Below are 14,321 nucleotides of genomic sequence, written 5' to 3'. Positions count from 1 at the left end.
ATAAAACATGGCGGACAGGAGCAGTGAAGGCTGCATCGGTTGAGCTGCTGGCAGTTTAAACACCACAAAAGGGCCACACAGCCGCCGTGGAAGGGCCCGGCGTGTAGGGAGGGCAGTGCCGTGTGAGCAAGGGGAGGTTTGTCTCCGAGCTGGAAGAAAACTTTCATTTATTTTTTTGTTTTCCTGGAAAAGAGATCCCGAGCGAGCTGAAACAAGTCGGACATGAACGGGGTAAGTTTGGTTGTTAAGAGAGAGCATCACCAAACACAGGTTAAGGAGCGTGAACGAAAGGTGGCCTACGTGGTTTATCACTCTCTTTGACAATGACACTCGTGTGTGCGTTTTAAAGTTAATAAGATAAGTCTCCGGTGTGTTTGAGTGTAAATTAGAGAAGTTACAGCAGGCTTTTTGTTTGAGGGCGCTTTGCTAACGCGTAGCTTCATGGCCTGCTAGCCGAGGACATGACAGTATTTCTGACAGACTGAAAACAAACACACGGATTCATCTTCTGAGTTTGTTTTTATAGATTTCACAGCATGTTAGTTTGAGTAGATTTAAAAAGAAGATAAAGAGTCGAGAGGCCTGTATGTGCCTTGACTCTGAATTTAAAGGGACTGAAGGGGGAGTTGATGTGGGTGTGGAGCCAGCATGGTGCCCTCCTCAGGGGCCCCACCCACACTACTGATGGAAACTACAGTTATTTGTCCAGTACTGTACTTGTGTGTAGCTTCAAGGTACTTTACAGTTCGACTTTACTACATTTCAGAGTGAAATATTGTAAAATTTATTTGACAGCACCAAACTGAGAGACTATTCCTGATTTCATTTAAGTTCAGACATTTATCTGGTTGTAAATAATTATTATTGATTGTATGTGTAAATAGTGTGCTGATACTTCTTTAATACTGCATCTGTTCTTTTATATTCCTTTGTGTTGCTAAGGCGGCTGAAATGAATAGTCATATCTTATCTTACTTTTCAGATTAAGATTTTACATTTAAAAATGCCAGTGGTTTCCCCGTGTTGTTTGACTTGTGGCCCCTTACAAAGAGTTGTAAGCAGTTATACCAAAGAGTGATTCCCCATTCAGATGGTTTAATTTAAGTAACTGCTACTTTGACTTTTATAACTTGCATCTGTCTATTCCATACTTAGCCTATATATTTTTAAATCTATTTATGTTAACTGTATGTTTATGTCTAAGTCTAGTACGTAATCACCACAGCGAATTCCTCGTATGTGTAAAATACTACTTGGCAATAAAGGTCTTTTTAATTCTGATTTATCTTGTGATCATTTTGAGAGCTGCACCCCTCAGGTTTGGAACCACTAGACTAAACTAGCTAACTGTATAGTTAAAACAGTTAAAACTAGCTCCACCGTGAGCTGCTATAGCAGTAAAATGCTGTGTACACACTGATTCAGCAGTTCAAGTGACAGGGGCCATTTTTCTGCATAACGAGTACTCTTTATAGTTGAAGTTCATTTTGATGAATGAAATATAACTGACCCATTAAGGCCACAGGTTTGCGCTGTCAGGGTTGTATCAAACTATAGATGTGTGTGTGTTTTTATCGGCGTCATTTAGAGCCCATTTCTGGTTTCAGACAACGCATAATAAATGAGGAAACATGCACGTTTTTATTTACTCTCTGAAGGCAATAACTGTTTTGTTTCAGTGGGAATAAGCCTTCTGACTAAAGGCGCTGTCTAAAAAACACCTTACAGGATGTCCTGTGGAGTTTTATTATAAACAAATACAGTTTCTGTTGACAGTCACTACTTAACCTAAACATCTTGAGGTCTAGTTGAATGCCTGTCCTCTCTCATTTGTAAAGCCAATTGTTTTAAATATTATGAAACTTGGGTCCGCCTCTAATGGATTTGTGTCTATAAGATCGAGAGCTGAAACAACTGTGTTTATGTAATTAATCGACAACCATTTAGATTAATAATTTCAGTCATTTTTGAAGCAAATTTGCCAAAAATTGAGAATTCGCTGATTTTCTTTGTCATATACGACAGAAAGGTGAATATCTTTGAGTTTTATTTTACCACTAAAGGCCCCTCGTCTCTGTTGACAGAGAATCTAATGTTTGTTTTTTTGGTCCATAAATGCATACAAAAACACTGACCGGTCATTTTTTTACCAAATATAGTTGGTTCAATATGACATCTACAAATGAATAAACCTGAATACAGAACGTAGTAATTCAGAACACGCTGACATGGTGATGTATGATGTGTGTCCATATCGGCCGTCTCTATCAGGCAGTTTTTACAGGATTGGTCTAGAGTGGCTTCTGGGTTTCCACTTTGTTTTAATCAGCCTTTAATACATTTTCTCTCTGCATTCACAGGAGATTGTGTGCAATAGCCACTCAGTCACCGTCCTAAGCTCCAACAAGTCCATATCGTCATTTAACGATGAGAAGATGATCAAGCGGACACAGGAGGGAATGTGCTCTCCAAAATGCTACAAGCTCTTTGATGCTCAGAGGCAGGGAGAGGGTAAGTATATTTACTGCAGCTCTGCAGTTTCTTTCTTCTTCGTTGGTGTAGGCTACTACAAACAGTGGTGAGTGAAAAAGAGCAAATCATGTTTGAGGTGGAGCTGATCGATGCTGCAGCAACAGCAGTTGCTTTCATTGAAATTACTAAAATGCAGAAACGAGATAAGGCGGCGTAGGAGATGGTGTGTACGACTCTTGAACCAGTTGATGCAGAAGAAGGAGGACAAGCCAGAAATGCGTAGGAGGAAACGCGATGATACCAAGCCGACCTATCACAGATCTTGAGGCCTGTGTCGCCGTAATGTGTAGTTACATTTTTGGGAAGGGGTACGGTGCAGAAGAATAAATTAGCTTTAAACGGGAAAACAAATGGACCATTATTTATTTATGTTTGTCAGTAGATTCAGTAAAGGCAGGCAGTGAGAAACACAAAAATATACTGAACCACCCGGCATAAAGTACTTGTTTTTTTTATTCTCCCTTTCTTCTCAGGCTGGAGACGAAATACCGTCAGCACAAATACTGCAGACTCAAAGACAGAGATGGAGAGCAGCTACAGCCAGTGTTCACCCTGCTGGCCAGATGAACAGCTCCTCTGCACTCAGACCTGCCTGCTTTCGCCTACCGATCGCTCCCTGCCTCGCAGCCCCGGCTTATCTCACGCTCCCCTCCACGCCAACAACAGCCACCAGAGGCGAGCAGTCCGCCCCAAGGTCAAAGGGAAGAAATCCACTCTAAGAATGTATGTGCATCCTCATTATAGAAATCTTATAACATAATGCTGCGGTACTATTCAAATAGTTTTAAAAGCTGTTGTTGTTGTATTCTCTTTTTCCGCTACAGCACAGGGGGAGGGAACTCCCAAAACCGAAAAGTTACTGACTACTATCCAATAAGACGAAGCTCGAGAAAAAGTATAACCGAGCTAAAGGTAAGATGAGATTACTTCTTTTAAAATACTCGCTTATGTTTTATATTCAAGCTCTAAACAACAGCAGATGTTTGTGAATCGAGGGAGTACTGGACCCTGTGTTACAGCGAGTAATCCTATTAGTAAGGGAGTGCTGCATTATGGGTCTTTCGTAGCTTTAACGTTCATAGGCTAGAAAGTAGGGTTGGGAAATGCCCATCAAATTGGCATCAGACAGTGGTTCACATCTTAATCTTATTTTAATCTTACTTTTGGACTACTAGTTCCAAACTTTCACAACTAATCTAATAAAGAGTTTATCATTTTCAAACTAAAAACAGATGTTGGAAAAGTTACTTTATCTAGTTGTCATTTTATTTGAGTTAGCATTGTCTCAGGTTGCTAAACAGAAGGCCCTGATCCTGCTTGTGTGAAAGTTATTGTTTTTATTTTAGATGTTTTGGATGTGTGTGTGAGCGAGAGAGAGAGACAGAAATCCAATCTGCTCTTGCGCTAGTATTTTTCAGTAATAGCATCTCATGTTTCTTCTCAGTGTGAAGAAAAGAAGCACATAGACGAGCTCATCACAAACGGAATAGAGGAGGGGATGGAGGTAAATATTGAGATTTCTGCTTCCATCTCTAACATCTGAAGGGCAAGACACACCTGCGGCTTCGGCTGTGGATTCAAAAACCTGCAATCATTGCTTTGCCATTTAAACCCACACACGGGTGAATCCGGGTTTGATCTATATACGTCAGAGGTCGCACGCCTCTGGAGAAGCTAGGGGTTAAGTGTCTTGTTCAGGGAGACAGTGGCGGATGTGTCACAGTGGGGGATTGAACCCGGGTCTCTCACACCAAAGGCGTGTGTCCACTGCGCTATCACCACCCCCGTTAATACGATAGATAGATGGCAGGTGCATTGCCGAGGATCCGAGGGAGTGCAGTGTTGAATTTGGCCATATGGTGGCGCTATAACAACAAACTTTACGTTTTGGCCTGTAACTTGTGAACACTGTCTCAGAAACAAAACTTTGTAGCTTCAGATAAATCTATCCATATAAGCCACGCCCATTTTCATCTACATTGTTTTTGAATTTGAAGCAATCGGCCTGTTTCGAACGGGCACTGCAGTAGTTCCAAAGTATCTGCACTTCGGTCGAGATACAGTTTGTGCCTTTAAACCCATTATACACATGCATCTCAGAAAATTTGAATATCGTGGAAAAGTAAATTTTTCCCCTGTAATTTAAGTCAAAAAGTGAAACTTTCATATATTGTAGATTTATTACACATGAAATATTTTCAGACCTTTTTTTGTTTAAATTGTTTTTATTACAGTTTACACCTCCATGAAATCAATAAAACATATCTGGAAAACATCACTGTCTGAGCCTGAAGAAGCAATGGGCGAAACGCGTTGCTCACAATAAATGCAGTGAAGTCAGATCAGTGTGCAATAGTTTGTCAGGTAGTTTTCATCCTGCTATCTACCAGCACCTGATTGTTGTTGCTGTGTGCGGGGAATTTCTTGTTGTATTGCCCGTATCTGAAATATTAGAACAAAGAATTTGTAATACAGAAATGTGAACCTACTGAAAAGTTTTGAAAAAGATTAATTTATGCACTTAGCACTTGGTTGGATCTTCTTTAGCATGAATTACTGTATCCCAGATTGCTTCGAGAGCGGCCTCACTCGCCTCTTTCCCCAGAGAGACCAGACTCTCTATGGGGTTCAGGTCAGGCACCATGGTCAGCAATCAGTTACTAGTGGTTTTGGCTCTGTGGCAGGTGCCAAGTCCTGCTGGAAAAGGAAATCAGCATCTCCATAAAGCTAAAGTAGGCAGGTTATAAGGGAATAACACAACTTGAATTAGCTTCCTCATGAGGCTGCGCTCATCACTGTTGCTTGTACACCTTTTCCTACCACCCTTCCAGTCAACTTTCCATGAATATGCTTTGATCCAGCTCTCTGTGAACAGCCAGCTCTTTCAGCAATGGCCTTCTGTGGCTTACTCTCCTTGTGGACGGTGCAATGAGTGTCTTCTGGACAACTGTCAAGTCAAACGTCTTCTCCGTGAATGCGGTTGCGTGTACCGAACCAGACTGAGAGATTAAAAGCTCTTCTCAGGTTGACATTTCTGTATTATACATTCTTTATTCTAATATTTTGATATATGGATTTTTGATTTTTTTGATGAGCTGTAAGCCGTAATCATCAAGATTAAAACAACAAAAAAAGACTATAATATATAATATTTCACTTTATTTTCCACGATATTCTAATGTTCTGAGATCAACCTCTATCCACAGTGTATGTGTAAAATCCTTAATATCCTCAGTAGCAATTAACATGTGAAATTAACAGACATTGTAGGAAATTTATTATAAATGAAATAATAAGAATTTGAGCCAAAAAGAAACCAAAATTGGAAACAGCAGAAGCGGGAAAGAAATTCTGTTCTTGACAGACGTGGTACATCAGAGAAAACATAAGGAAACAAGTACAGTCAATGAAGATGCATAGAAAATTATCACAAACCAAAATCAACACCAGCTTTTATTCGTGTCACCGCTAGTTGAGGTGTGTAACATCCCATCAAAAGTTAAACAGGCTTAAACCTCCCTGTTCTGCATAAACATATTGGTTAAGTTCTTTTTTTCTAGCCCTGTGTCATGATGGAAACCTCTCACACTGTTTTGTAGGTGCAGCATATAGAAGGAAAGGGAAGAGCAGTGTTTGCCACTCGGTGTTTCCAGAAGGGCGAGTATGTAGTGGAGTACTACGGAGACCTGCTGCAGATCACTGATGCCAAAAAGAGGGAGGCCGAATATGCTCAAAACCCTGCCACTGGCTGCTACATGTACTACTTCCAGTACCTCTGCAAAACCTACTGGTATGATGGACCAATTAATTTCCACTTTGCCACAACATTTAAACATTCTGCCAGGGTATTATTATTATTATTATACAACATACTGTAGCCACCCTGTGTTTTGCCAGTCAGATGCTTTTAATGTGGAAAAAAAACTGTGGTAAAGTAGTCGGATCTTTTACTTAAGTAAAGTTAAGCGATACCAGAGTGCATAAATATTCTGTAAAAGTAAAAGTGCATTCAAAATTACACTTAAACGTAATCATACTAACGTAAAAGTACTAAAGCATTAACATCAAAATATACTTCGTACCAAGTACTCAATATGCAGAATGGTCCATTTCTGAACAAGATATATTGTATTGCTGGATTATAATTGGTGAAGCATTAATGTGTTTATTACTTTAATGCTGATGCTGTTAAAGGTGGTGGTCATTTGAATTACTTTATATATGGCTGAGTAGCTTAACCATAATTTATTTGTTCATTTTATTTTAGTAAACCCTTGAGTAAAGGTACTTCCACTAGTGGCGGAAAGTAACTGATTAGGACGTTGAATAAAAAATGCAGATCATAAATCTAAAATGGTGTTCAGGTAAAGGTTGTAACTTTAAAGTTTCATCTCGTGAAGAAGAAGAAGATGATTTCATGTCCTTTTGAATGAATTATTACAATCTGTAGAAAGTTTTATAGTATGAAGACTGATGTTTTTGTTGTTTGTTTCAACAGCGTGGACGCCACAAAAGAGTCTGATCGAATGGGTAGGTTGATAAATCACAGCAAAAATGGAAACTGCCAAACCAAACTCCACGACATCAACGGTGTCCCTCACCTCATCCTCGTTGCCTCTCGAAACATTGACAAGGGTGAGGAGTTGCTGTATGATTATGGAGATCGCAGTAAAGCCTCCATCGCGGCTCACCCGTGGCTCAAATATTGATTGAGGGAAAAGGGAAACGTACAGTAACACTTGTGTTTCTCATTAGCTAGTGTACAAAATGCCTTAGAAGCAGAATGTGTACCCTTTTTGTTCCAAAACCGAGGAGACTGGATGGGGTTCATGTGTTTTTGGGGGGGCATTTTGAGGTCAATCTGCCTTGTCAGATGACATCTGTAATTTTTATTTATGTGTATATGAAACATTCTGGTTGTTTTGCAGCACATTTATTTTGTACATTTTGTATTACTTATAGACCAATGCTTCTACAGCATGCAGGTGGTAGTTAATGCTCTGCATTTTTATACGCCTTTTTCTTAATTAGTAGTTAGCAATACTTATATTTATGGCCCCAGAGCCCTTTTTGGATCAGCAGGAACTATGAGATGCAAATTACAAACACACAAAAAAAAAAAAGTCTGTTCTTGATTTGAATTTGATTTCAACTCTCACAATCTACCGTCGCTCAGTGGAAGTGTAATAGTTTATCAAACTCCTGGTAAGCTGGTATTTCTGGATCTTGAAAAAAATTTAGTATTTAACTTTTTGAAGTATAAAATAACAGTAGGATTACATAGGAATAAAGAAATTGGTCAAATGAATACTTTTCCTCTGTTTTCAAGCCTTTTACTTTTAGACAATATTGTATTTTTTAATATTTAAGATGCACAATACATTTGAATCATGTAGTCAGTGTTCAAATAATTCAAATGTGTTCTGCAAATCCCTACACTATATCCTGTCTGTTTAAACACAAATGTTTATGAAAGTTAGGTAGGTAAATATAAAAAATATAAAAACATACATTCTTCAGCTCACGACACTGTCTATCTAACTGCACTGTGTAAATATATTTATTTGCTGTTGCAAATCAAAGGGTGGTTTAAAGGAACAGTTTGACATTTTGGGAAATGAGTTTTTTTCACTTTCTTATAAAGAGTTCAATGATTTCACTCCTGTGTCTCTACATTGTATATCAGAGCTAACCCGACACGCAAAATCATCATCAAAGTAGACTAATTTGTTTTATTTCCATTTTCCGATTTTTTGACCGTTAACAATTAACCTTAAATTCAGCGTAACACACTTTTAACACCATTAGTTTGCCCTATTGTGCTGCTGATTGTAGCCCATTAGAGCCTCCTTGTCATGTTCTGAGTGACGGAAAAATCCAAACCCTCTTCACTTTTATTGGTAGTTAAAAACAAAATCACAGGAAACAGAATTGACATTTAATGTAAAAAGTCTAAACTTTAACTGAACAGATGTAAACCTTTACAAGGCTTTCATCACAAAGCTATGACCAAACAATCATTTGAATTGGCAAATTGTGTCGTCATGTGTCACTGGCTTTGTCTGAAGGGAACAAAATCTTCCTACCAGTACTTCACTAATTAACATGTTTGTTTTAATCTATACATAAACAAAGTGGGAAAGACAAGATATGGGAAGCTCTTCCTTTAAAAAACAACAACAAACAAAACGGGTTAAAGCATAAACCAAATTACTGACAGAAAAGTCTTGCATTTGTCACATACACTTTGTTTATGCACACAAAGTGGCCTCTCCCAACACGTCCACGTCTTTGGTGAACTGTTACACTCCTACTGTATATTGTAGATCTTTGCAGGTTTTCAACACATCTGTTCTTCCCGCTCACAAAACTGTTTTATTGTTCTCAACCGGATGTTCCCTGGGAAAGTATTTAACAGCTTGAACCGCCAACAGGTCATTTCCTACTTAATATTTTAGTGGCTTTTTTTTTTTTTTTTTAATTGTCAGATCTTATTTATCTTAATTTGTGTTGGATTTATTGCTGAGAAACAAATTATATTTCTTTTAACTAATTGGTAGGACATTTCAGCTTCTGCGCATTACGATACAGATGACATAAAACACAGTGGCAGTATTTTAGATTCAATAGTCACGTTCTTTTGGTCAAATCACTGACTACAAATTAATGCACCACAGAAAAATACACATGCAGTGCAGCGGTTGTGGTTTTGAACACTGCTGGATAACACAGTGGGGCAGGTTACTCCCGATTCCTGGAAGTGTTCAAATCAGAATAATAAAGCAGAAGTTTTAAAGCATAAGCCTGGTGATAATCTGTATTTTTGTTTCTGTCAACAAATCCCATGATAAGACGAAACCCAACAAGGTTTCCTACTTACTGTTTGTCGAAAGCCCATTTGTTCCTAATGAAGACGCAAATATATAGTTTCATATTTTAAAAGACTCATTAATGTCCTAAAACAGCTGCTCACTGTAGGTTTTAATCTAAAGTGGGGGAAATAGTGCATTTGTTGGGTGACTATTTTCAGTGGCAGATTAATCCACATGTGGTGCTTTAGGGAGCAGCATGACGATGTAAAGTATGTAGGACTGAGTCAGAATAAACTACAGTGTGGGTTCATGGTGATGAAGGAACATGTCACCTGGTGCAGCACTGAGGCTCACAGATGGGTTTATTTTCTTTCTTTCTTTTTTTTTAGAGGGAGAAGAGATATCAAGCTGTGAGTCACAGTTAATTGTTAGTGGGATCAATTCTCTGTTGGATTTTGTCTTTTCAGGGATGTGTTGACAGTACAAGAAATTTAAAACATCACTTATCCTAATTTAAATTCATTAACAGGAGCGGCTATAACACAACTAAAATGTGTACATTTTTAATTGTACATTTTAAGTACAAAGGCATTGTTTGAATTCAGTGGTTGAGCATATAAGCATGATGAATTTAAATGCATTTGTGCTCCAATTTAAGTAGAAATTTAAAATATATCTTACCATTGTAAAACATCATTCAGTCACTTTCTCTTCTTATAGGTGCTGTTTGTATTATTGCTAGTATTTAAATTATTTTTGTTTATTATGAATTATTTGTCATTATTTTGGGGGCTCCGTCTTAAAAAAGGAGTTTGAAGTTTGGGAGATATAAATGTGTTTTTCTTGCCTAGAGTTAAATGAGACGATGGAGACGACTCTCTTATCTTTATTTCAAATATGAAGCTACAGCTACAAGATGGTTAGCTTAGCATAAATATAGCGAGGCCTGGCTCTGTCCAAACGTAACTAATATCACCTACCAGCACCTTTTAAAGCTCACTAATGATGTTTTAACTCGTGTAAATAACTGAGCAAATAATTTGTCTTTAGGGCTGCCGGTAAGTGGATTTGGAAAAAAAAAAATGGTGGAGCCAGGCTAGCTGTTCCCACCTGTTTTCAGTCTTTATGCTAAGCTAAGCTAATTACCTCCTGACTGAGAGTGGTATCAGATCTTCTTATCTAAGTCTCGGCAAGAAAGTGAATAAGCGACTTTCTGAAAATATTGAACCCTCTGAATTTATTTGTAGCAAGTTTATTTCCAAATTATGCTAAAATAAAAAGAGACCTGGCTGTCGTACCAAATGTTTTCCATCCACTCTGGGTACTCCTCTGTGGCTGTTCAGGTTGCACAGCAGATTTAAATATGTTAAAAGTGTTCAAAAATCATGAAAGGACGACTAGTCCAGTTATTAAAGTTTCCAAAAATATTCAGCATATTATTGAAATTAAGGATTCTTTTAATTCCCTTTTTCAAATTTAATTCAGATATCATTTAAAACGTCTCATCAGTGTTAATACAAAGAGCCCAGTCGTGTGTGTGAGAAAGCAAGTTTCAGGAAATCCACAGTGTAATAAATAAGAGACATTCTGACCTTCCTTCTCAACACCTGCCACCTCCAACAGTAGCATTGTGTCACACGTGTGAAATGTTTTCTTATGAGCCTTTCTTAAACAAATATGTTGCATTAAGGATTATTCCATGCTTTGTGAAGGCCTAACGCAATAATACCAGAGGGGCAAGACTGACCTGCCATTTTAGGACATAATAGATCTTTGCTGTTGTAGCGTTGAATAAATCTTAATGCTGGGGTTTAGGCATCGATGAATAAAGATGTGTTATGCAAGTAACAGGAGTGGGCATCTGATTTGTTCTCATATTAAAATAAAGTTTAAAGGTGTTTTAAATGAAATTTTTTCTTCTCAAGCACTCATTTCATTATATTTGAAAGTAAGGGATCGATAGTGGGCTAAAACATGCTAAATTATTATATATGTTGTGTACAGTAAAAAACAAACACTGAAGCCCAGTTTATTTCAGCCAGTCAGTAGCTCTGAAGTACATAATTAATGCAGTGTTCACACTTATTTGCACTTTTTTTAAACGTCACTTATCTTCAGCTTGCAAAGGCTGCAGCAGATATATAGATTTGTGTCATTTTAGAATAGGTTAGGATCATGTTGATCTTTTCAACTCAATTTGAAAGGGGCACTACACAGAAAGGTGCGTGTAGTTAAGTACCTACTTGTTGCTTGTATTTCCAGTAAACAGCCAGGTGCCCAAGTCCCTGTTAAGACCGCAGGCGTGTGGAATGAGGTAGATTAAAAAATGTGTTCGTTAAAGTTCAATATTGCAATTGTTTGCTTTTGTTAATAGGATATTACTGTTTGCTTATTAATGACATTAATGGACACATGTATTTTAATTTACTTAAAACTGAAGCTTTTAAGTAAAAGCAATATGGTAACCCCGGGTAAACCATTTCATCTGTTGCTGTAGCCGTGAGTTCTGCGAGCGAGGTTGATCCACATCTAGCAATTCAATTTAACAACGTAGATACAGTGAAGAAAATAAGTATTTGAACACCCTGCTATTTTGCAAGTTCTCCCACTTTGAAATTGTCATCGTAGGTGCATGTCACTGTGAGACATAATCTAAAAAAAAAATATCCAGAAATCACAATGTATGATTTTTTAACTATTTATTTGTATGATACAGCTGCAAATAAGTATTTGAACACCTGAGAAAATCAATGTTAATATTTGGTACAGTAGCCTTTGTTTGCAATTACAGACGTCAAACGTTTCCTGTAGTTTTTCACCAGGTTTGCACACACTGCAGGAGGGATTTTGGCCCACTCCTCCACACAGATCTTCTCTAGATCAGTCAGGTTTCTGGGCTGTCGCTGAGAAACACGGAGTTTGAGCTCCCTCCAAAGATTCTCTATTGGGTTTAGGTCTGGAGACTGGCTAGGCCACGCCAGAACCTTGATATGCTTCTTACAGAGCCACTCCTTGGTTATCCTGGCTGTGTGCGTCGGGTCATTGTCATGTTGGAAGACCCAGCCTCCACCCATCTTCAATGCTCTAACTGAGGGAAGGAGGTTGTTCCCCAAAATCTCACAATACATGGCCCCGGTCATCCTCTCCTTAATACAGTGCAGTCGCCCTGTCCCATGTGCAGAAAAACACCCCCAAAGCATGATGCTACCACCCCCATGCTTCACAGTAGGGATGCTGTTCTTGGGATGGTACTCATCATTCTTCTTCCTCCAAACACGGTTAGTGGAATTATGACCAAAAAGTTCTATTTTGGTCTCATCTGACCACATGACTTTCTCCCATGACTCCTCTGGATCATCCAAATGGTCATTGGCAAACTGAAGACGGGCCTTGACATGTGCAGGTTTAAGCAGGGGAACCTTCCGTGCCATGCGTGATTTCAAACCATGACATCTTAGTGTATTATCAACAGTAACCTTGGAAACGGTGGTCCCATCTCTTTTCAGGTCATTGACCAGCTCCTCCCGTGTAGTTCTGGGCTGATTTCTCACCTTTCTTAGGATCATTGAGACCCCACGAGGTGAGATCTTGCATGGAGCCCCAGTCCGAGGGAGATTGACAGTCATGTTTAGCTTCTTCCATTTTCTAATGATTGCTCCAACAGTGGACCTTTTTTCACCAAGCTGCTTGGCAATTTCCCCGTAGCCCTTTCCAGCCTTGTGGAGGTGTACAATTTTGTCTCTAGTGTCTTTGGACAGCTCTTTGGTCTTGGCCATGTTAGTAGTTGGATTCTTACTGATTGTATGGGGTGGACAGGTGTCATTATGCAGCTAACAACCTCAAACAGGTGCATCTAATTTAGGATAATAAATGGAGTGGTGGACATTTTGAAGACTAACAGGTCTTTGAGAGTCAGACTTCTAGCTGATAGACAGGTGTTCAATTACTTATTTGCAGCTGTATCATACAAATAAATAGTTAAAAAATCATACATTGTGATTTCTGGATTTTTTTTTTTTAGATTATGTCTCTCACAGTGGACATGCACCTACGATGACAATTTCAGACCCCTCCATGATTTCTAAGTGGGAGAATAGCAAAATAGCAGGGTGTTCAAATACTTATTTTCCTCACTGTATGCAAGGTTTGTGGTGTCAGTGTTTGATCTCCTGGTGTATCAAGTAGGCTAGAAGGGGGGGAAAAAACAAGCTTCATTAACCTGTGCAAATTCAAATGCAAATGTTTTTTTATTAAAATAATAATTATTTAGTAATTAAAATATAAAATGGTGTCCGCAAAGGGAAAAACTGTTCAGTATGTGCTGTTTTCAATAAAAAGACAACGGCAGTGTTTTGCAATTTAAAGGTGGGGTATGAGACTCTACTCCAATGCACAAGTACTTGGGGGCGCAAATAAACTCACAATTGCATGATTTGTGTGTCAGGTAATGTTAAATGATTTGGGAGGAGAGGAGGGAATATTTTCTGTTTTTGCTCTGAGCTGGATGCGGTTTGCACAAAGTGTGCATGACAGGTGAGGGCATCACGCACATGGAATACTTTGTGATTAAAGATAGTTAGCCATGTAACTTTCTATCCTTTTCAGATGCTCCAAACAGCAACAAAAAGGCGGAAGCAGCACCCAGGGTCGATTTTCAATTTCAAAGTTCAATTTCAGATTCTTAAGCTCAAATTCATCCTCAGCACTGCTCCATTGATTATAGTTTATTTCTGTTTACCATTTTTATAATTGCCTCTATTTTAATATACTTTGTCTGCTATGTAGCAGAAAGGAGTTATAAAGTCAATTTCACTATATAACCTGTTACATTGTGATAAAATAAATCTACCTACCTTCTGAAAGCACAGTGTGAACTTACCTCAACAATAGCTATGTTTCTGAGTATACAGTATTAAACAACTATATTTCTAATACAATAAAAACATGTAATGCAATAAATCCTAAGTAGTTCTATTA

At 38.4% G+C, this 14,321-nt stretch overlaps 1 protein-coding gene across 1 annotated transcript; it reads left to right on the top strand.

Annotated features, from left to right (window-relative positions):
* kmt5aa (lysine methyltransferase 5Aa) lies at positions 1-11,192 on the top strand. The gene is made up of 7 exons (XM_038734041.1): positions 1-231; positions 2,361-2,511; positions 3,006-3,255; positions 3,357-3,444; positions 3,977-4,036; positions 6,132-6,322; positions 7,031-11,192. Exons 1-7 carry the CDS (start codon positions 223-225, stop codon positions 7,239-7,241), a joined length of 960 nt encoding a protein of 319 aa, XP_038589969.1. The 5' UTR covers positions 1-222; the 3' UTR covers positions 7,242-11,192.
* Positions 11,193-14,321: the final 3,129 nt, after the last annotated feature.

The sequence above is a fragment of the Micropterus salmoides genome, unplaced genomic scaffold, assembly GCF_014851395.1.
Source record: "Micropterus salmoides isolate LMB-PRFRI ecotype aquatic unplaced genomic scaffold, ASM1485139v1 Ms_hic_scaffold_20, whole genome shotgun sequence".
Lineage (NCBI taxonomy): Eukaryota > Metazoa > Chordata > Actinopteri > Centrarchiformes > Centrarchidae > Micropterus > Micropterus salmoides.
Note: the sequence above shows the minus strand (reverse complement) of the source record. Positions and strands in the feature narration are given on the sequence as shown.